Source organism: Sminthopsis crassicaudata, chromosome 3 (assembly GCF_048593235.1).
Source record: "Sminthopsis crassicaudata isolate SCR6 chromosome 3, ASM4859323v1, whole genome shotgun sequence".
Taxonomy (NCBI): Eukaryota; Metazoa; Chordata; class Mammalia; order Dasyuromorphia; family Dasyuridae; genus Sminthopsis; species Sminthopsis crassicaudata.
The window spans coordinates 54,019,509-54,042,740 of NC_133619.1; the positions used below are offsets into that span (position 1 = coordinate 54,019,509).

Sequence of the window (23,232 nt, forward strand, 5' to 3'; positions counted from 1 at the left end):
TCAGTTTCCTTATGTAAACTGAGCCAAAGAAGGGATTAGCAAACCATTCTAGTATTTTTGCCAAGAAAATTCCAAAAGGGGTCACAAAGAGTCAGATGACCAAAAAAGACCAAAGCCTTTGAATTTTATGATTACAAAATTATCTCACACTCTTGCCTTTGAAGAAAAGAGAATTCCAAATAGTTTCCACTTTGAGGTTTGCCTAGTCAAATTATTTATAAACAATCAAACAACTGAACTCATATTCTGAGCTTATTCCATCCTATATGATGAGAAGCAACAGTGACTTTTTCCTGGGTGACACACCAAGAGCATATTAGTTCATTCACATCAGCAAATGCCTGGGGAATCTTAACTGGTAGAATCCATCAAAGGGACATCATTCAGTTCAGAACTTGGAGAATGAAGTCTAGATCACAATGTTCTCAAACCTTATCTTCAACCTACTAGCCTCAAGTTCTATACTATAAATGACATTAAGAATGGGTACAAGAAGAAGCCTGAGGCATACTTTTATACTAAGTGAATATAATTACTATCACTCTTCAGTATTTCTTAGAACACTTCCAGAGAGAGAGAGAAAGATTGATCTTCCATTGAAATTAATTATTTACATTCCAAATAATGAGACAAATCTTTAGGATCAATACTCTTATCCCAGTCCTTTTCATTTTGGCTCAACTGGCTACGGTGCATCAAAACACTAGGTGTACCGAAGAAACAAAAGTTTCTCTTATTTACTGACAAAAAACTGAGTAGGGTATACAATTACTTTTTTAGTTGCAGACCAACTTGAGAATAGGCTTATAGTAAGTACACAAAATTAGCTGATATCCAAGTGAATTGTTTATCCTTTCTCTGTAACACAAATTGTATGATTCAATAACAGAGGACAATTTTTTGAGTACTATCACACCTATTGTAGAACCCCCGTCATCTGGTCAGTGCCTCAATACTTATGGATCCCTGGTCCTCCTCTAGAATGTTCATGTACTAATTCACCCCAAACTCACTGACTGGAAGGAAGACACTTAACATGTCAGGAGGGAGCTTCTTTTATTGGCTCCAGTACAGTGGATATTCGAGGATATGGGGATTACATCAGTCTTTGAATTAAAAAAGGAAAAGAGCTGCAGGGTGAATATTCTCATAACTGAAGACTCCCAGGAACAGGTTTCATTGGTGATCTGCGCTCTGTGAGATTAAGGATCTTGGGGGCCACACTCTACAGTGGAAGGAAGATACAAAAACAAGAGACCTCTTAATGTAAGATGCTTTATAGATATAAAACAACAAAACTACTCATTATGTTAAGTGTCATTCTCACCTACTGGTTTGAAGATTCTAAAAGAAAGGGGGGAAAAAAAAATGACAGCTTTTACTACCATTGAGAAATCAATTGTTCCTTCCAGAAACTTAGAAGACATGATTTGGTATCATATACACTACATAAACATTCACAGTAAAAATGTGAAGAAATAAACTTTTCAAAAGACAAATACTGCTTTAGTTCGACAGTTTATTAAATATACTACATTGGTACCTTTTCCGTAATCTTTGAAATCACTCACACATGGACTTGCTTAAAAATGTATTTCATAGAAAAACATCTGCAAAATTAAGACTAAAATAAGAAAATACATATCACACACACTTCTGGATAATCTGCTGAAATGTTAGCAAGAATTCCTTTAATTTATTCTGTACATGTGCTTAACGAACATACTTATGAAATATTACGTGACTTGGTTCTTTTGAATCTGGCACCAGGATGCAATGCTTAAAGTTTCAAGTCAGCTACAGGGAAGCTGATGCAAAAGTATCTAATCACAAATGATTTCATCTAACAGTGTTTCACACATAGGACAAAAACAGACACTACTCTTTTTTACAGATACTTTTGCAAATCCATTTTATAAGCCCTCTCTACTACTTAGAGAATTAGTGTGGTCTGTTCTCATGTAGATAAGAGAAGCAAATCTTTTCAGAAACAAATTTAGACCTATTAACAAAACATGCAAAGGGAGGTTATTAAGTAGGTGTTACTGCAAATATGATTAAAAATAAATACAATCAAGCAACAGGATGTCCTTTCAGTTCTGAAATTTTAGATCCTTTGTTCTTTCCCAAAGAAATACATTTTCAGTGCATGGATTATCAAACGACATACAATGCAGAGACAGAAACAAAGAAGTTTGCAAATGCTTTATATTTCCAGCTGTTATGACAAGTATGTTAGAGAGCTGAGGTTACCTCTAGCGGCGAAACCAAAGCCAGCTATTAAGCAGCCAGAAAGCTACGGTAATCGAATACATGACCATCTCTCTTTTTGCACGTTCTTTGTTTTCTTCTTCCAGAAGTTGGAGACGTCGATTAAGTTTGATTATCTAATTAAGAAAAAACCCCAAAATAAAATTTAAGTTGTTTTACAAAATGAGAGTGCCTTAAGAAATGTCACAAATGTTATTTATTCTACAAATATTTAGTATAGTGACATTTCCTAAATAAAACCAAATCAAATCTATTTAAAAAAAAAAGTATCCCTCAAAGTCACTCCATTATTACCTGCCAGTAGTACTTGGTCTTGGACTACATGCATTCCTTCTAATTCTAAAATTCCACCATTCTTTGAACCTTTTCCTTCTATCCTGCTTATCTAATGTCTTTCGTCATTCCTTACAGGGTAACTTAGGAAATGGTTGCAACCTGAAGTTCTAAAATGAATTCATATTGATAGAAGGGTGTCATATTCTAAGGAAAGCATAGGTTACAGTGGAAAGAGTGTTGGATTTGGAGCCAGAGAAACGCAATTCAAATCCAAGCTCTGTCTCCTTGTTTTCCCTTCTCTTGGTAAGTCCTTTAAACTCTATGGGCCTCAGGTTTTTTATCCATAAAATGAAATTACAGTAAGTGGCCTCTGAGATCCTTTTCTGCCCTTAATTCTAGGATTCTATTTACTAGAAAGCTAAACTGTTTCATCCTACCCACATTTCTCCAACAAATGGACATGGAAACCATAAAAGACGGCATGAAAATACAGCAGCACTTTCTACAGCATTTCTAGAAAGGCCTCTTGGAGCCAAGTTCCAAAAGCAACAAGCTAAGAGACGGAGATAAGGGAGGGTGAGCAACAGGCCTACGGGCAGAGGCGCTGCTCGGAAGGGCTGTGCTTGTCCTTGCCTCCAAAGGGTGCCGGGGCCAGAGAGGCTACGTAACTTGTCAGGGGTCCCACAGTTCGTTCCTGTTGCTGTATGGCACGACTACACAGTCTGCCCACTTTAGCTGTGGGGTTCTCTAGGTAATAAGCCTGCTTTGCTGCTGCTTCCTTCTCCACGATGTACCCAAATTACAAATGAGAATTGAGGCTGAAGGAGGTTACCTGACTATCCCAGAGTCTTAGCAAGTCTCTGAGGCCAGATCTGAACTCAGATGGTACAGGCCAGGCCCAGTGCTGTCTGTGAACTACCCAGTTGCCTTAACTTGTTCTTAATGAATTCAAATACAGAGCTGCCACAGTCCTTAGAAGCCACCTGCTCCAACCTCCTCATTTTGCAAATCAGGAAACTAGATATTCCAAGAAATCAAAGTGAAGAGTGTGAGCCAGAGACAGAACTTCAGCTCATTGATTCCCAATTTTGGGCTCTTTCATTACATCCCTTTGTTCAGAAAAAACTTAATAATTTGCCCACTTTCCTCCTCACCTGTCTAGTGGGTAAAAAGTAGATGGGATGATACACCCATTTTCAAGGGTGTTGGGAGTCAAGGGCATTCTGGGCCATGCATGGTCTCAGATCAGACCAGGAGCACTCATCATGAGCCAGGATGCCTTAGGTAGTGTTTTTCAAATACCTGACGTCTCAGAGAAGCAGCATCTACAACAGTCACATCATCTGGTGTTCCTTCAATTGTTGTGTCCAAAGATGTCAGACCATATCTGGTAAAACAAACAGAAAGAGTTTAGGAATACAAAAGAGAATTCTATTTACAACGTGCAAAAGACTTTATTATGTCGAGAAAAGAATCTCACGGTTTGTGGTCATTACGGATGAGACAATCTGAACTAATACCAATCAATATTTGACTTTAGGTTGGCACCTATCTAGATGACAGGCACAAGCTCAGAGGAATAAAGCAGAGATACCTATAAATACAAAGAAGCACTGACCCAGATTAAAAGTTAGTATAATTCTGAGAGAGTGGAGACAAATGAAATTTAGTCTGATGCCAAAAAGGCCCAGGCTGAAAAAGGTTTGTAAAACCTGCTTTAAATTCCAGACAGATGGATATTTGCAAGCTCTCCCTTCCATCTGCAGTTATCAGCTGGAGGCTGGCATGAAAACAGAAAATAAATGCCCTATTCTGTCTTCTTCCAGGAGAAAAATAACTTGTATCTCAAAAAGTATTGACTTATTTTGTAAATGTATCTGAATTTTAACAGTCTGACTGAAAAACAAATATGTTCTTTATTCATGTATTAGTCATGCTCACATAATGCAGTGGAACCAGAGTTCGAGTCCTTCTGGTTTCAGCTACCCCATGTTACTTCTCCCCAGTACACTCACAAAGTGACTGTTCTCTCCCTTTCCATAACTTCTAGCTTCCATCTTCTGTATTCTCTCAATGGAGGAGCACAGGTTTCCTTCACCAACTAATCCTTATTTTCATGACCCAAACAGCTATAAAAAAATACTTGTATGGCTTTAGTATGTGCACAGAGTAGGTCCCTAATGTTCCCCAAATCTTAATGTTCTATAAAGCTATGACAGCTATAAGCTAAAGCTTCAAACTGCACCAAAGCTCCTGGGGTTTGTGGAAGAAGGCAATGAAGACAAACCCTGGCATGTCATAGCTTACTAACTTGGGGACAAATGCAGGAACTTCCTTGCCAAAGACACACAAAGATGAAAATTTTAAAGGAATGATATGCAAACTTAGGAATCAATGTTATAAGTGGTACGGACAGGAGCCAACCCACTCTGTAGAGACATGCAGCTTGTCATTCCAAAACAAAAGACAGAAATGAGTTCTAACAGTCTAACTGAAAATATGTCCTCATTCCAAAAAAAAAAAAAAGAGAGAGAGAGAGAGAAATAATAATAAAAAACCCCAAGCCCAACAAAATAACAACAGAAATAAAAGAACAATCTTAACAAAAAAACTTTTAGAGGGAGGTGCAAGAGCAAAATAAAAACTTGTGGTACTAATTTAAATGGAATTTTGTTTGTATTTTTTCTTGTACTACAATAAAGTTCAATTACCTGGAAAAATTAGAGATTACTTTATTCTAGTTAACTAAATTTCTTTTTTGTTTCAAGTCTTATATGAATCACCTAAACAATTTTCCTAATATGTCCTTTCTTGCCTTAGTGTATTGAATCCAGGGAATACAATTTAATTTTTATCATACATTTTAACATTATTGTCATAATGTTAAGATATAGTACAATGGAGGCTATGTGGACTATTGGAAAGAAAAGGCTGGTCCTGAAATTAGGAGGAGCTGGGTTCCAGGCCTTCTTCTGACACACTGGCTCGTGTGACCATGGTCTGGGCAAACACCCGAGGCAAGCAGAAGGCTACAAGCTGCCAAACTGCACTGGGAGAGGGGATTCCCTTCATGAATTCCAAAACAAGGTTAAGTCCTGCACCAAGAAGCAGTAGCCCCAGCTTCCCGTGGACTCCAGACACCAGTCATTAGGAGGAAGCTGAGGAGAGTGTCAACCCCAGGGCGGGCACTCACCAGTTATTTTACCAGGGTTACCTCACCCATGCCCTGCCTTAGCTTCTTCATCTACAAAAATATTAACAATACCCGTAGTATCTACTGCATAACACAAGTGTAAGAGGCAATTAAATCATGATGTAAAATGCTCTATGAATTTGAAAGTTTTATAAAGGCCAGGCATTATGACATATAAGGTCCATCTCAATATTAAATCCTATGATCCTATAGGTTCTATAAGCAAAATGAATTTAATCTTTTTTGAGCCCATCTGAATACTTTTCCTGAACATAATTTATTTTTGCACTATTAGAGGGAGTTTTAGTTGAATCCTGGCCTCTGGAGTCCAAGATCTCAGCTTCACAGGGACTTCACTTTCCTCTATCAAGTGAAAGAGTGAACTAAATGGATGAGATAGTTATTGGTTGTCAAGAGTACCAGAGAAGAGCATTCTCCTTGGGAGACTCCAAAACTCATTGTTTTGCCAGGGGCAAGTTACAGAATGTCATACACAGGAAAAAATAAAGGGCTAAAAATCTACACTGCTACAGATTTCTCCTACGACCTAGTCCCAGCAATGCTATCTTATTCTCCTGGTATCACATATTGTGGGATTTGGAGAAAAGAAAATATGTACAAACCAATGAACAAAAATTCCTGAAAAGTCCCTAGATAATACCAGTAGGGCCTATACACTTACATTTCAAGCTGAAAAAGTTAAATCTGCAGAACAGAAATAGCCAATTACAAATGTAAAAGAGGCACTAAATTCTGTAAGCCTTCCATGAATTACTAGGTAAGGTTTGAGGACAGCTAGGTAGCATAGCAGATAGATGCCGGGCCTGAAGTCAGGGAGACTTGTCTTCATGAGTTCAAATGCAGCCTCTAATACTTCCTAGCCGAAGTATTTAGGCAAGTCACTTAAACTCTGTTTGCCTCAGTTTCCTCATCTGTCAAATGAGATGGCATACCACTTTAATATCTTTGCCAAGAAAAATGCCAAATGGGGTCACAAAGAGTTGGAGATGACTGATCAAAGTTTACTCATCAACAAAATCCAAACAAGTTAAAAACAAAAACCTGACACATCTCGATGAAACTTGCAATGAGCAAGTACATTTCTTAACAAAGTCTATCCTGGAGTTAATTCTTTTTTGGCATGCAGTTTAGAGAAGATGATGAATAGTTTGCTAAATGCACAGAGTAAGATGCACAGGATTTCAAAGGACACCCATATTAAAAAAATTATAAAATATTAATAACTATACTCCAGGCTAAAAACTTCCTGATTTCCAAAATATTTTTTTAACTGAGGTTTTTGCCTGACTTGAAACTGAAAATTACAGCAAGGCAAAGTCAAAACACTATTGGCTAACAATATGAAAAGACTTTTTAGGGAAAAGTAAAATGGGTTATAGAACAAAAATGATTAACTGTCATGAATTTACCTTAGCCAAAAGAAAAATTCAGGTAGTAGCTGATATCCAGTAATATAGCCCATTTTTCAATACTTCTCCAACCAGTTTCCTGCTGAGAAGGGAGATGTCTTGCTCTTTCCAGTAGAATGTAAGGAAGAGCCTATTTTGTTTGGCATCCCTGATGCTTCCCTACATGTAGTTTTGGCCTATATCTGTGATTTACTAGTATAGAGAAGGCAGGATGGACAGGCAGAGACAAGATGTGATCTGCATTATTGAAGGGAATATTTATACCCACGAGATCACAGAGTCCTTGATGTATTTGAATGTTTGATTCAAACACAGATACAGAGGGCCAATGACAAAATCCCACCAATAGGAAGAGAAAAAGATTTGAATTATATATAGAATAGCTGATTTAGGAAATTAAAATTGGAGTCATTTTTAAAAGTATAATAATATTATCAAATTTTATTTCAGCAAATTAAAAAAGATTCCTTAGAGACTTAATGCACTTAAGGATCCTATTTGTGCAAATGCAACATATCACTTATGTGCAATATTGGAAGAGCCAATTAGATGCAAGAGACTTGAGAGGAACAATGTGGGACAGTATAATGACTCGTCATCAGAGAACCCTGATTGGAACAGTGGCTCTTGCAGCCAACTCCACAAGTGCTTTTAAGCAACTACCTTCTCTTCTCTCCTCCCGACTCCAGGGTACTCACCTAGAAAATGAGGAATCTGGTTTATATCGGGGTTCCCTTTAGCAATCTGGAGAAGCTACGGGATCCCTTCTCAGAATTACATTTTTAAATGCAAAAATTAAACATTGAGGATTACTAAACAGCATTAATGAGATATATTGAGATAAAGCAACCAAAAATATCTTGGGAGTGGGGGGAGGGAAAAGAAAGATTCATGGATGCCAGGTTAACCCCTTGTCTAACTGACATCCCAGGTCTCTTTAAAAAGCTTTTATTTCTGCAATTTATGAGTCTAAAATTAAGGCTTTTTTTTTTAAAGTATGAATGGATCTCATAAGTTATTTTTCTCAGAAAGCAGATAAAACTTAAGAGAGCTCATTGAAGTAAAAGTGACAAAGTTTTAACTATAGAGCTAAAGAAATTACCTATCACCCCAATGTAAGAATATCACGAGTAGTAAAAGCATTTCTTTTAGGAATGGCAGAATCATAAAAGTGAAAACTAGAAAATCCAAGGTATATTAAAAAATTCAAGTTAAATGTATTTGAAATTTCATAGATTTATAGAGATCAAACTTTATTAAACTATTTATTTACTTTTGACTGGCAAAAAGGCTCAAAGAGGACACCTGATTTACCTGATATCATGATGAGGGTTAGAAGTGGCAGTGGCAGCCGCGGACCCCCCACGTAACACTGGCCTAAAGCAGGGTTTTGCAGGACGTAGGCACGAGACAGATCAGGAAACAGAAAGGAAGTAATGAAAAACACAAAAGTGGGAAAAAAACAGGACAAAGAGAAGTGTCAAATATATTCGATTATATTGTATAATATTTCAATACAATATAATGTTACCTCAAACAATTTCAAACAAGGCTGTATTTTAAATGCCTTCCTTTTTATATTTCTCAACAAATAAAACTTGATTAAAAAAGCTCTGATTATACATATGCTGCTAGGAAAAAACAGTATTGGAATTTCTGTTTCTATAATTATGAGAAACTTCAAAAATATGGCTCAGGATCATTCAGTTGCACCTGCATGTTCATGGTTGCTCATTTGATAAAACTCAGCCCTATATATTGCTGAATCCTAATTGTAATTTCCAGCTGTTTCCCAGGGATTCTTCTCCCTCCTCCTCCAGCTCATCTATCTCAGGTTTAGACTTGTATTGCTTCAATTTGGGGAGGAGGGGTGTTAGATTAAAGAAAAAACAAAAAGAACCCACTAAGTATAAAAGACCTTCAGTTTTAAGAGCAGAGACACATCCCCTCAGTTCTGGAGCAAAAAAAGGTCCCTTAGGAGATGCCTGGCTTTAAAAGCTGAGCAGGAGCAGATGAGGCAGCATGCACAACTCCATAACTGAAGTTTAGTCCCCAGAGACAACCAGGACCAACATACAGGGCTGTTGACAATGAAGGTAAGGAGCAGTGGAAAACTGTGTGGGGAATTGAGCTCAGGGACTAAATACATTGGACTTGGTTCTAGCTGAGATAATTAGAATTCAGTGAGACAAGCATTAATGCCTTTCCCATCAAATTAAAAGCTCTAGAAGACCATTAGGCAACTCTCCCAAAAGTAGTCAGCAAAGTTTACTCAAATAGAAGAGAAAGAAAGTGAAAAACAGAAGAGAAGAAAAATTCTTGTATTCTTTTTGGTTGGCCTAATTTTAATGTCCTTTGGAATTATCTCTTCCAAAAGTTAGCAAGGTTCAGGGCTTTTGGTCATATTGTAATTCATCCTCATCAAATTTGGCCTGAAAATCTAACAATTTAGATGGTTTTTGTTTTTTTTTTTTCCTGAAAGGCAACACAAGGGTAATCTATCCTAGGCTAAAGATTCAGGATTTTGAGTGGAAATGAAAAGTACTTTTGGGGAGGCTCATGAAATTTATATTTTTTGTTAGTTAAGTCAAGGAAGAAGTAAAGTTTTATCTTAAAAATTTGTGACCTGTTTTAAACCTGTATAACTATCAAAATTATTAATGAAACACCATCCAGAATATGCTAGTATTATAGATATTAAATAAATGTTAGCAGAAGCCACTGTTGTTCAAGTTATGACAACAGATCAGGATTTAAGATTTAAATGCATATTTCTATATTCAAACATATCTGTTGCATGAACAGCAAGAGTCACTTCCGCCACAAAGATTTCCATTCAATAATGCACAGCCAAGAAGCCAAAGGTTACCTTTCACATCGCATTTCATTTTGTCTTCTCAAACTGGTAATTATAATATAAAGGCAAATTAGACAAGTATCCGGGACAGTTAACATATATACACACACCATTTTTTCTTATGAATCACTGAAATTCTAGTAGGTAGCCTTTAATGTTGAAGAATTTTTCCTAAAGCTTATTGTAAACTAGAATGGTCAACTGTACTCTGTGGCGACTGGCAAAATGGATGGTAGTACAAAGATAAAAGTTTATACTACTGACAATATGCTGGCTAGTAGAGAGTTCTCAAATACACATATCTGTGATCAGTCAGCCCTCCTGCAAAGATTATTTGGATCAAGAAATGTCAGTATAGTTTTATGTATACTGCGGTATCAATATTTTGAATGATAAAGCAGAAATAAACAATTTTACAGAGGCATAAATTAATCCAAATTAATGAAAGAATTCTGTTAATGACAACTTTGCATATCCCACCACATAGGTATGTTATGTGTATTTTGTGTGTGTGCTTGTATTTTAAAATGACTAGGGGAGAGAGAACTACAAAAACTACAAATACATTAAGACCTGCTAACTATTGCAATGCTTTTTTGTTTTTTTTATGGTTTAAATAATATTCTTATATTAAAATGAGATTTTTCTCTTTACAATACCAATAATTTTTTCACTGGATGGACACTTTTTAAAAGTTATTTGGCTAGTCTCATGACAAAATTATTTCAATACTAATTTGTTTTCCAAGCATAAGACTGGTGAAGTTCTTTTAGTTTACTTCGAATTATATACACAAACAGTAACTAGATTTGTGAATGCAATATGATCAAAACTGTGGTCATCAGTAACTGTTTTCTTGTAATTAATAACATAAATGAGTAAAAGATAAGAAACAAACACTATTTCTGAGATGCTTCTTGTCTGATCAAGGACTAAGCCAACATGGCGCCTATGTCTGGGTTACACACTACCCTTCTGGGAACACGAATGAATCTTGTAGAAATTCTTCACCAGCTCCACCCAGATACCTGTGTAAAAGAATTATTCCTAACAAGCTCAACATTCTTACTCATTTGTGGCCTGCCCTAAAGGTACCAAAGGTACCATAACTCTTATGACAACACTTAGTGACAACCTTGATATGTCATGTCAGTTAGTCAAGTAGAATAAACAATTATGGAGATTTTCTATGATACATGTATGCATGTACAAATGTATGCATACACACACACACACACACACACACACACACACAAGCATGTGCATACACATTAATTTAAATAATTTAAAACTACAAACCGATGACCCATCATCAAATGACACTAATTAAAAAGGTGAAATGAAGATTATGATGCATTCCTCTATTAGTTAATCTGACAGTCATATAATTTAAATCTAAATCTAACTTGGTGGCCCCTTAATACATATTATCGTATTTCTGCAAGCTAAAATCCCAAGATTCACAGGTCAAGATTTCTAAAACAAAACGAGCTTGAATACCAGGAGAACATCAATATGGAAAACAATTCAACCTATCTAAAATAATTTAAAATTTGCTTTAACTTGTATGTCATAATGTTCATTTATAGAATAGATAATATTATTTTATTGATATGCACAATAGGAGTAACATTAAAGGGACACTGTTAAATAGTTAATAAATCTTACATTCTAAATTTATGTGAACAAATATCTCCAGAATTTTTTTAATTATCTGAATTTTCACTGTACAATTACAAACTCAAGAGGCAAAATAAAACTGACCTATTTTCATTGCCCATTCTGAAATGCAAAAAAAAAAAAATAAGCAGTGATAAATTTAAATTGTTAATTTAAAAATAAAATCAGTGTCCTTTTAATTTAAAAAAGGCACTTATACAAGTCATTATGATATAACTGTGACAAAGCAGATAAAAAGCCAATTGGAAAAAATAAACAACAAACAAACAAGACCCAGAAACTCAAAAGCACAATAGCTCTAACATAAAAAAAAAATGCTGTTTCTAAAGGGACAGGACCAAAGTTAAAAGATACCCTATTAAACCCAACAGCAAAAATAAAACAAAGAAAAACAAAGTTATCCTCTAAAATAACAAAACAAAGCAAAAACACAAAAGCATTTAAACCTGTATAAGCAGCATTATTTTGTAATCATGCAGGTAAATAATTATCCAAATTTCACATTCCTATTTTTTAATTTCTATGAAACCATGCTATGGGTAATAGGAATTTTATTTGCTCCTGAAAACTCTGAATAAAACTTAACAACTAGAATTTAAGAGATTTGAATACATTTAAATTTTTAAAAGAAATAATTTACTGAGACTGTGTATTTTGGATGAGAAATGAGTTAATATAAATTTTGTGATGAGTCTAGGAGACCAGATAGTGTCATAATTAATCCATGAATAATTAAAAATTATTTACATTATATACACTATTTGTGCTTTAAGTGGTTAAAGAAAGATTATGATAGCTTTTGCCCAGTTAGACAATTCTGAAATGACAAAATTTAAATTATCTAAAAATGTACAAAGGGCTTATAAAGAGCCCTTTGCAAAGTGGCTTTATATAGTAGACATGATGAATTCTGAAAGCATGAATGAACCTAATGCAAATTCTATCTAATAAATTAGATATTATTATTGGTTTAATTATGCTAAAATGACCTTTCTAGGAAATATTCCATTTATTTCATCATGCTTGAATTTTATTATAATTTAATACAATTAGGACTCTGGAACTTTGACTTTTTTTTTCTTTCTTAGTACTAATGAATAGTCATTTCAATAACACTTATTATAATGGAAGAAACAGTAAAAACCCTGACAGTTATAGATATATACAATAACTACTGGCTAGAGAAATATTCAGTCAACATGTAATATACTAGTCTAGAGTACCTCTGGTGCATGGTCTTTAAATTGAAGTATTCTAGACCACACTAGATAAGTGAAGCTATAGGAACAGTTCTATGCCATTTTAAGTTTAAGGAAATTCCAGGTCTTCCAAATATAAAGGCGAAGACCCCAATTCCTAAGCAGACTCCAAAATCACTCTATGATCTATGTCTGCAGGCCTGGTCTGGCATGCTTCTAACAAGAAAGGAAGAGATCCTAGGGCAACTCCTCCCAGGGTCTACAATTATGGATGAAGTTTCTTGCCACTCTGATTAAGTCCAAAAGTCTTATGTAAACGACAGCTAATGATCCATCACTGCCTCATGTATATGTACACACTTGTGGTAAAAAGTGGCAAAATTCCTTTCACAATAAGCTATACAGAATATACATATTTCTTATATATAATCTCTTATGAAAGGGATCAATGAATACTTCTTTCAAAATGAAGACCAATTTATGTTGTCAGGTCTCATAAAATAAAATTAGTTATAATAGTAACATTAAAAAAAAAATCTTGCTTTATTGCTATAGTGCCTACAAGAGCAGTCTAGAAAACCACATATTTATTCTATTGAAGATACTGTATTACAAGCTTCAAAAGCACATGTTCACAATACACTTAAAAGCACCCTGGGAAAGTAGTTTAATAAATGAATCTCAGCTTCCACATCTATAAAATGGAGCTCAATAATAATTAAAATTAATTGTCCTAAAGTGGTAGAAGGGAAAGCGCTTTGCAAACCCAAAGTTCTATATAATTGTGAGTTTTTATTAAAGATATTAAGAGGTGATGTCCAATCACTAGTAGATAAAGACCTGGCCTCTAAATCAGACAGTACAAAGGCCCATCTCTGACAGAAATCCATAAGGAACAAAAGAGGCTTCCTAGCCCATAAGCCACGTTCTAGTACTAAATGGCAAATTAATAGCTGATTCGCATCAGTAAAGACTCATCAACTGGGCTTTCCCTAATGAAATCATCATCTCCTCCCGCACTTTCTTATCCTCCAGATAAAGAGAATCAGCAAAGCACTGGCCATAAAAATATTACTCAAAAGAGCATTCTGAAATACTTTTAAAGAAATACTCTCAATAGGCTTTAAACATGGGCAGTGTCAAACGAAGTGCTAGCATTCAAGTAAGAAAGGGGAGAAAAAAATTTTGCTACCTAAAGTAAAAGTATACAGTGCAATTAGGAGCAAACACAAATAAGTTAGCTATCTACTGTGATTAATATTCAGTATTTTAAAAGAGTCAATATTACCCAGATTAGAATTTCCTAGAGTTTTGTAAATAAGTTGATATGCCTATGTTTTTATCCCAGATGCTTAAATCACATCTCTTTGAAGAGATGGAAAAAGCCTAAATTGCTATGTAAAATGATAGCACAAGACAAAATCTAACCAATGATACTTTGTATAAATCCTCTTCAAATGTGTTTTAATATAATACAAGAATAAGAACAATGGCTTCAACCAGAGTGCCCAGCCTCCCATTCTGGCTTGGCAATATGCTTAAATGAAGAAACCACTTCAATTCTCTGGGCCTCATCTCAGTTCCTCATCTGTAAGCTCTGCACTTATGACTACACCATATTTGAGGGTCCTTCTTACAATAAGTCCAATGATCTGGGGAGGGCAATCTTATTTGTACCAATGACAATAGTTACTTCTCTCTTGGCATATCTAATGGCAATCAACCTTTTTAAAAAAAAAAAAAAAACTGTTCACTTTCTTCAGTGAGGAGCTAGGGGAAGAATTAGCTAACACAACCTCAAGAAATGTGAATTTTGGACAATAAATTAAGAACACTAAAAGCAAAAGAAAGCAAAACAAATTGTTTCATCCACTGGTAGTTAGAAAGAGAATATAAGGAAGGAAACACAAAAGACACCACACTCCACACCAAGAAGAAGCCAAAAACAACAATAATGAAAAATCAAGCAGTAAAGCTGCAAGAGTCACTGATGGCCAATCACCTGCGATTTTCATCCAGCACATCCAAGACCTGCTGGTAAGCCCTACGGGTGGAAGACTGGATAAACGACAAAATGCCCCGAGCAGAGTAAAGGTTAGATCCATCTTCGGGTAACATATGGGGAGGACAGACACGAGCCTGTTGTTGTGATGGTGTCACACTGTTTATACAAGCACAGCAAATGAAGAGAAAAATACTGGAGTCAGATTTTAACAAAATTTCAGTTAAATATCTTCCCCAAACATTTATACTTCATTTTTCTTTCCCTTTTCCCACCTTCTACTTTGAGCAGATAAAAAAATTTCAAGACTAGATGACAAACAAGCATGGTAGTTTTTATATCAAAATATGACAAAATCCAATGACATTAATATGAAAGAGGGCATAAAGAACAGAAATAAATCACTTCCATCAGGGCTGTCCCTCTGCCTTGAAAAACATTTTCAGTTTACCCAGCATTCAGCCTGAAGTAAACACATGTTTAAGTGAACTATATTCCTCCAATAATACACAAATGTCAAAGTTCAAGCAAATGAATATCAAAAGCCTATATAGTAACAGATTAATTCATGAATCTTTCATTTAAGAAACTCATTATAAAGTCATTTTCCCAGGAAATTAATTTTTAAAAAGCAAAAAGATGAACATAAATGTCTGAGTTCTGTAAAACTATAGAGTAGTATTGTGACTAATTCATTTGTCCACACTTGTATGCATCATTGAAAATCAATATAACAGTAAGGAAACAAATCTGAGAAAGAATTCAGAACTTTAAAAATTTTTAAACAAGGCAGCATCGCCTAATCTTTGGAGGTCAAGAATGCTTTTAAGACTAGGAAGATGAAGGTCTATTGATATTTCTGAGTGAGTTGAGTACTTCGAATCTTTTATTCATATTAGCCTGAGATTTACCTTTTTTGGGCCCATCTCCAGAGCCACTAAAGGGTGACCCCATTTGAACAACTATTACATTTGGTAATTCTTAAGATTGAAAAGAGGTTTGAAGGTTGAAAAGAGGTAACCTTAAGAATCTTGGAACATGTTCAACTATTGGAATAGTACACGGACATGGCACCCCATTGCTTGGGCCAATGATTCACGACTCTGTAAAAGCAGAATTATGACACCCAAGAGAAATGAATATTACATGTTCTGTGCCTTTGTGACAAGGTTAGTATACATGATGAATATTACTGTGTGCTAGGATCAAAGAATGACAACTGGACCTAGGTCTAAGATATTTTGTTTATTTTGGCTTATGTGAGACTTTTGACTGTGACAAGGATTTCTTATGAAATTGCAAGATGAGTGAGGTAATCATGGAGAAGAGAAGATTTGGAATTTCATGATACCAAACATATGGGAATTCTTGGAAAAATTGAGTATTTCAGATAATAATTATAAATTACTAATACTTTATTAAGCTTGAAACTATTTGTTCCTGATTATTTACACTAGAAGAGGCTGTCAAATACTGTCAAGGCTAAAAGTTAAATACTGACTTTTTTTGTTTAAAACCCCATCAATTTAGGAATCTACATTAGAACCAAAGGCAAAGTTAAAAACGTCAGGATGCTACCACCTAATAGGTCGCCTAAATTTCTGTCTTAAGAATTGTTAATCTCTTAGGCCTATATCCTGTCTTGCTCAAGTGTTTAGACTCAAATCTCTCAATTTGTCCATTCTAGGAACATGTTTGCTTCATAATAGGTGATATATAGCAAAAGCTCTCCTGAATTGTGGGAAATTCAGCCTGGTGAATTGAATAGGGATTTATTTTCAGTAACAGCTTATAAAATGAGTTAAGGAAGTAAGATCTGAAGATCCTGAGGCAAAATGGCCTGTGAAGGAAACAATGGCTTTGAAATTTACTCTTTTTTAGGTAGAACAGGGAATGCCTGAAGATCTAACAAGGGGAAGCCTGATTGTGAGTTCACAGTAGAGGAATGCCACTGGAACCTAGAGGCAAAGGAAGAAAAAAAAAACAAACGATCTGAAAGAAACAGTCCATCTCACATCCTCCAAGTCAGTGAAAAGTCCATCCAGCTTATAGTTACTCAAACAACTCTGTAGCACCAGTCATGGACAACCATCAGTGTTTGCACTGCAAAGGCTGTAACTTTTATCTGGTAACTTTTCTAAACATCAAGTAACTTCCTTGAGTTAGATACATAAATTCTGATTTACATATCAACAGCAACATTTGTATATATATATTTTAGTCATTAGAATTTAATGGTTCCTACAGGATAAGTCTCCTGCAAGATGTCTTATGTTCAAGTTCTGAAGACTTAGGGACCTTGGATCATAATATAAATGAGAAATAAGAAATTCTAAAAATAAAATTTGAGAGAAAATACTTAGAGATGAGAGATAAAGGTTATTGTCTTTATCAGTGACAGTAAAAATGTCCTTACCACTTTTTCTTTCCAAATCACATCTTTGATAACCTAGTCAGCTATCATGTTGTTGTTTCTCAATAGGGATTAGAGAAAATGCCTCAGCTTTATAGAATTAAGGACTGGACCTGATATTTCATCAGCCAAGGCAAGTCAAAACCTTTGCAACATCTCATCTTAAAAAGTTGCTGGAAACAATGAGAATTTAAGGGGTCTGCTTGAGTCCCAAAGCCAACACATACACATGTGTGGGAGATAGATCTGAATTCAGGCTTTCCTTTCTCCAAGGCTAACTACTTATGTATTAGGTAATCCTGCCCAAAATTCTAAGACCTTTAATTTCATTTAAATCGAAAATATCAAGTTGTCATGTCTTCTATCCAAGTATATGATAGTATCCAATAAACTGAAAATCAACAACTGCAAATCCAAAAAACAGGGAATAATATATCAACTAAATTGTGGAAGGGGGGGGGGGGAGTTTAAGCAAGTTAAAAGCTCATAACTGTTCTGGTCATAAATGCATTTATATTTTGGAAGTCAAGTGAAGAATCAAGTAAAATCTTTATCTTAAAAATCACTGCACTAAAAAGAATCATTCTTTCCCAAAAATTCAAGAAAAAAAATTTTAGGTTTGAACCTCAAGAATCAACACCTTTTCATAAGTAACAAGGAATTCAGAGGAAAATAGAACTAAATATTAATGCATGAGGTACCAGAATCAAAAGAGCCATAAATGAAATTACACTTAGTGAAAAATTTCTTTTGGCATTCAAGACATTTTCTGCTTAAGGAAAAAAAAGCCAACTCTTAAAAGCCAAAGAACAAACCTAAACATCTTATAACAGACTAGATAGCAGAAAAGTTATCATCACTCAGATGTTACCCTCTAAAATCAGGGGTGGGGAAACTTTTGCCATTGTGATATTTATAACAGCATTTGAGGACTGTACAAAATTATCGAACTCAAAACAATGGGAGGTTGTTGTATCTTTCAGTTCATCTTTGCCTGTGGTTACCTTGGCAAGGCCAAACCAAAAGATTTCCACCCACCTTATAGAGCCCATGGGCCAGATGTTCCCCACCCCTGCTATAAACTATGCAGAGCTCACTAAACTACTGAAAGAATGCCATAAATTTCACACTAATGCTTAGCAACATTCCACTAAGGCAAAAGTTTCATTTAAATTTGTTTGCAAGTTAGAAAAGCTACAAAGAAAGTATATAGGATGGTGTCAATCATATTATTTTATTGGTACTTTCTCTACTTTAGCATTGCATAATAATCTACACAAGTATTAGCTAAAATTAGAAGATGTGAGTAGAAGATTAATCTAAATTTATTTCATTACTAAAAAAATGAGTCTAAAGTCAATTGCCATCTCCTCTAAGGATTTCTAAGGAAAATGGTATTTCTCAAACTGTGAAATTAAACCTCTTTGGTGAGAAGCTGGCCTCTCATTTAGAATTAACAAGAAAATTTGTGAGCAAAAACAAAGGGAAAACATTCATATTTTCACATGAATGACAAATTTCCTTGTTAATTCTCAAGTTGTAAATGACTTTTCTATCTCAGGTAGAACAACTGATTCTCAGAATTTCAAAGAAACCAGCAGGCCAATTTGTAAAAAGCAAAATAAAAGCAAAAGCCACCCTCAATCGCCCCAAGGCACTGCCACCTGTTTCTTCTTTCACTGAAGAACTACAAGAACACTTTAGTCCTTAGGTTATTAAGCAAAGACAGGCTGTGCATTAGATTCTAGGGTCAATGATTCTCAGTCATGTAGGGATATGTAATTCTCATGTTGCAGATTTGCCAAATGGTAATTTAAGGAGGCCATTTTCGAAAACTTATTAAGCTTTAACTCCAATAAGCCTTAAGAAGCACTGCTTTAGATAAATTTTAATTTAGAACTCATGTGCCAGCATGAAATATATCAAGACATAAATCACCCCATTTCCCTTCTGTTTTGACTATATATGTGTACACACATCTGCATGCGTGTATAACCACAGACACATATATTTTAAGGGGTCTGATGACAAAGTTTGAGAAACCCTTAAATTAAAGTATTCCAGAGCCAAGCAGTAAGAGAATTAAGGTATAATCATTTTGTAAAATAAATTAGTATAAAAAACCTATAGAATTAAAACACTTTCTACTCACAAAGAGCAAATCAGATAAAATCTTACGTGTATTCCGGGGCTGAAATCGATGACTGGAACCTTGAAATTTTATTTCTTGGGGCAGAATCTGATCTGAGCCACCTTAAATAATAATTACGCTTCTTTTACACATTCATCTTTGTAACATACCAAAAAAAGCTAAAAATTAATACCACTCTTAAGAATTCGCTGATGGTTTGATAGAGCAAATACTTCCTAGGTCTCTTAAAAATAATATAAGGATCTGGCCTTGAAAGACCAGAAGGTTTCAGCCTCCTGATCATTCTACTTCCATTCTTAAGGATGCCAAGGGGGAGAACAGAGAATCAATATTTTAGAGATAAAGCATGCACAGTTATGTATATTTTAAATTTTTTTGAAGAAAAAATTAAGTTATGTAATACAGTAAGAATTTAATAATTTGAATGAAGCAAATCAGTTTTATACTGACATTGTTCCTGCATCAAGTATTAATAATGTGCATGTATAGTACTTATCAAAATTTTATCAAGTATTTATTTACATGCAAACATTTACTCTTAACATTTATGTAATATTTTGAAGTTGTGATAAATCCTAATGAAAATAATTTAAAATGATATACTTATTCTAAGCATAAGATTAAAGATGTCATCATATTCATAATACTTTAGGAATGATATCAGAAAAGAAATTATGATATTCTCTTGCTATTAAATGAGGACCCGAGTCCAAATCTGATCTCAGACACTTAACACTTCCTAGCTGTGTGACCCTAGGCAAGTCACTTAACCCCAGCCTCAGGGGGGAAAAAAAAAAAAAAAAAAAAAAAAAGTTAACTGTTCTAGGAGATGTGCCATTAAAGACAACTAAAACAATGAGGACACAATGGTATTGTTTGTCTACTATGAGAAATGTAGCATGTAACAATAATATTAAGATGTAGTAGAACATAAATGACACATCAACCTCAATTATGCTCTAAGCAGAATGGTCCACACATACAATATGCAATTATCCTTTTCCTTTTTTCAAACCATTATTTAGTGTGTATGTGTGATGAAATTTAATTGACTGAAATAGAGGAGTTCTGCAACAGTTATTAATTGTTTGCTTTTTCTGGTCTGAGATGAAAAGTGTTAAGCAATAAAGGGCTTATGTAGAATGTTTATATAAAATATGTCACATAATTTACTAAAAATTTTTTGTATCTTTTTATAACTTTTTGGAAAATATTATTTACTTAGATTCTTGGTTCAGGATTATATTAACTAGACTGTCAAATTGCACAGCTATTCTCATTTTTATAAATTATCTAGAATCCTTGAATATGGCTTATGTAAATCCTTTGCTATACACATACAAAGAAGATTCTTTATATATCTTACCTGATCTGTTGTAACACATGACCATTTACAAACAGGAGTTAAATCATATCTTTCTTCTTTATTTAGTCTTTCCTAAATCAGCTATTTATTATCTGAACTTGTGTTTTTACTATACAATCATTTGGGATAGAAACACCACACACATAAAAAGGAATAAATTTAGCAAAGAAATTTTGGTGCTTGCTTTCTTTCCTTTCCCTAAACAAAGGGATACAATATCATCAAATCAAACGAACAGTTGGCTTCAAACTTTAATTGAAACCTCAGGTAATGTGCCCTTGAGAATTCTATCTAGTTTTGGAGGTTAAAAAAAAAAAATCTCTTTAGAAGAACCAAAATGTATTACTGCTTACAACATACTTTCCACAGAAAAGGCTGCCCTAATCCACTTCTCTGAATTCTTAGCTCAGCCTCACTTACATACCACACACTGTCACTCAACTATCTTTTTTCTGAGAGTATTCTTGAGTTAGACCCTCCCATCCTAATGAAATGGACAGCCCCACAGTGGGAGATGGAAATGCAACAGCACTAACAGGAAATACCTTATGCATATGATAATTTTTTAATTTAAAAAATTGGTGAGGAAGTATTGGCAATTATTTCCTCTCAAAATATCAATCCCATAAAAATACAAGAATCTTTCAAAACTTTGGTATTTAATTATTTTAAAATGTGTAATTGGCTTTTTATTTCATAGAAATTTTAAAGGATTCTTATTATAATTAACACATTTCTGTTTTAAGACATATAAAAATAGATAAAGAAAATAAGGGTGGTATCTCACCAAGTCAGAAAGGAAAATGGGGAAAAAACAAAATTCTTTAAAGGTTATCTTTCTATTTCTTTGCAATTGCATGTGTCCTAAGCCCCAAGAAGCCAGAGGTAAGAAAGATGCTATTACATTGTGAGAGTAGAGATAATTACTTTCAAATGTGGTTTTGCTTACCATAGCTCACTTCAAGAAATCACATACACATTAAATTTGAAATTCTCTACTGAATTTCACCACTTTTCAGTTTTGAAAGACACAATGTGTTAGATAAAAGTCTCTCAAAACTAGTTAAATGGATTTAAAAGCCCATCAGTTTAAATTATGCTTTGCAGGTGATTCCCAAATGTGCAAATCACACACAAACAGAAATAAAAATGTTAAAAAATATATAAAATATCAAAAAGAATGAAATGCTTTCAACTGACATTTGGTTACATAAAGTAAAGTCTTCTTTAAATCTGAAGCCACTACTAACCTTATGCTCAGGATCACTATTAGAAACAAATGCTGAGGAAAGGTAAATGGGAAGGGATAGAAAGACAACTGTCACTGTTTGGCAGCAGCTTGAGGTCAGGAATGGGGGTTCGAGATAGGGTATTACTCACATGGAATCATTTCTGACTAATTGTCCATTTTGTCGTACAGCATTTTCACTCATGGACCTCTCCCTTTTCAGCCTGCCAACTGTACGGATTTGCTAAAAAACAAAAGAGGGGGGAAGGCGGAGGATTGAGGGAGGATTGAGGGAGGACAACATATTTTTGATGAGTATCCCATAATTTTGTTGTTTCTCAAAATAAAAACCTCTTAGCCTAATTCCAAAAAGCACCTGATTATTTAGAAAAGATTATAATCATAGAACTCAAGGTATTTGCAAAGCAATGATAATGATGAAGACATTAAAATCTAAACTTAAGCAAAAATCAGGGGGAGATTATTCACTTTACAGAAGGATCCATCACACATTACTTCCAAAGTCCATCTTACACAATTTAACTCAAATTGTTTCATTTGTGTAAATTCATTTTACAGGAACTGAATTTTCAGGAAACCATTTGTACACTGAGATTATTAGATTATGTGAAGATAAAAATCAGATCTTCAAATTTGGCTAAGTCTCAGTTTAATTTTGGAAACGGAACTCCAAATAGATTCGTGTTTCCTAATATTTATCCAGAAAATTAATGAAGTCCCCAGTCGGCACAGATGTAATTAGGATATCTATTTTAATTGTTAGGGGAAATAAAACTAATATTGGTTTTTAAAACTTCAAATTTAGCTTACATTATCAAAGTGTCAATGAAGTGAGTCACCTAAAAGGATTTGAAATGAACAATTATCTTTTTAGACTTATCACAATCAACAATAACACTTAAGCTAAACAAACAAACAAATAAATAAATAATTTGTTTAAAAAGTCCTGGGAGCTAAGATATCAAATGCAGTTAATTTTAAAGTAGGAGACAAGTGTATGTTGTATTATATTAAATAAAACTCCTCTGGTGGTTGGATTTATTAAACATTCTCCCCTAGTTTTTCTTTAGGGCTAAACATCTGGTCTATGTAGAATAATTATTTTTCTAAAATGATAATTTTTCTTTTAAAACATTTAATTTGG

At 34.4% G+C, this 23,232-nt stretch overlaps 1 protein-coding gene across 50 annotated transcripts in view; it reads right to left on the reverse strand.

Moving 5' to 3' along the window:
- Positions 1-1,039: 1,039 nt before the first annotated feature.
- Positions 1,040-23,232, reverse strand: part of MFF (mitochondrial fission factor) — a 40,573-nt gene continuing 18,380 nt past the window's right edge. For 6 of the 50 annotated variants that reach the window (XM_074298534.1, XM_074298543.1, XM_074298535.1 and 3 more), the window contains 5 exons: positions 22,220-22,311; positions 8,485-8,547; positions 3,850-3,934; positions 2,254-2,387; positions 1,040-1,225 (listed from right to left, as the gene is read on the reverse strand). In XM_074298534.1, coding sequence (XP_074154635.1) covers positions 2,256-2,387; positions 3,850-3,934; positions 8,485-8,547; positions 22,220-22,311 — 372 coding nt within the window. In that variant the 3' untranslated portion in view covers positions 1,040-1,225; positions 2,254-2,255. Of the gene's footprint in view, positions 1,226-1,327; positions 1,345-1,505; positions 2,388-3,849; positions 3,935-8,484; positions 8,548-10,039; positions 10,073-11,791; positions 11,810-14,908; positions 15,068-19,499; positions 19,575-22,219; positions 22,312-23,232 lie in introns of those variants that run through there. The other 44 variants (XM_074298545.1, XM_074298537.1, XM_074298549.1 and 41 more) reach the window with 18 other exon arrangements.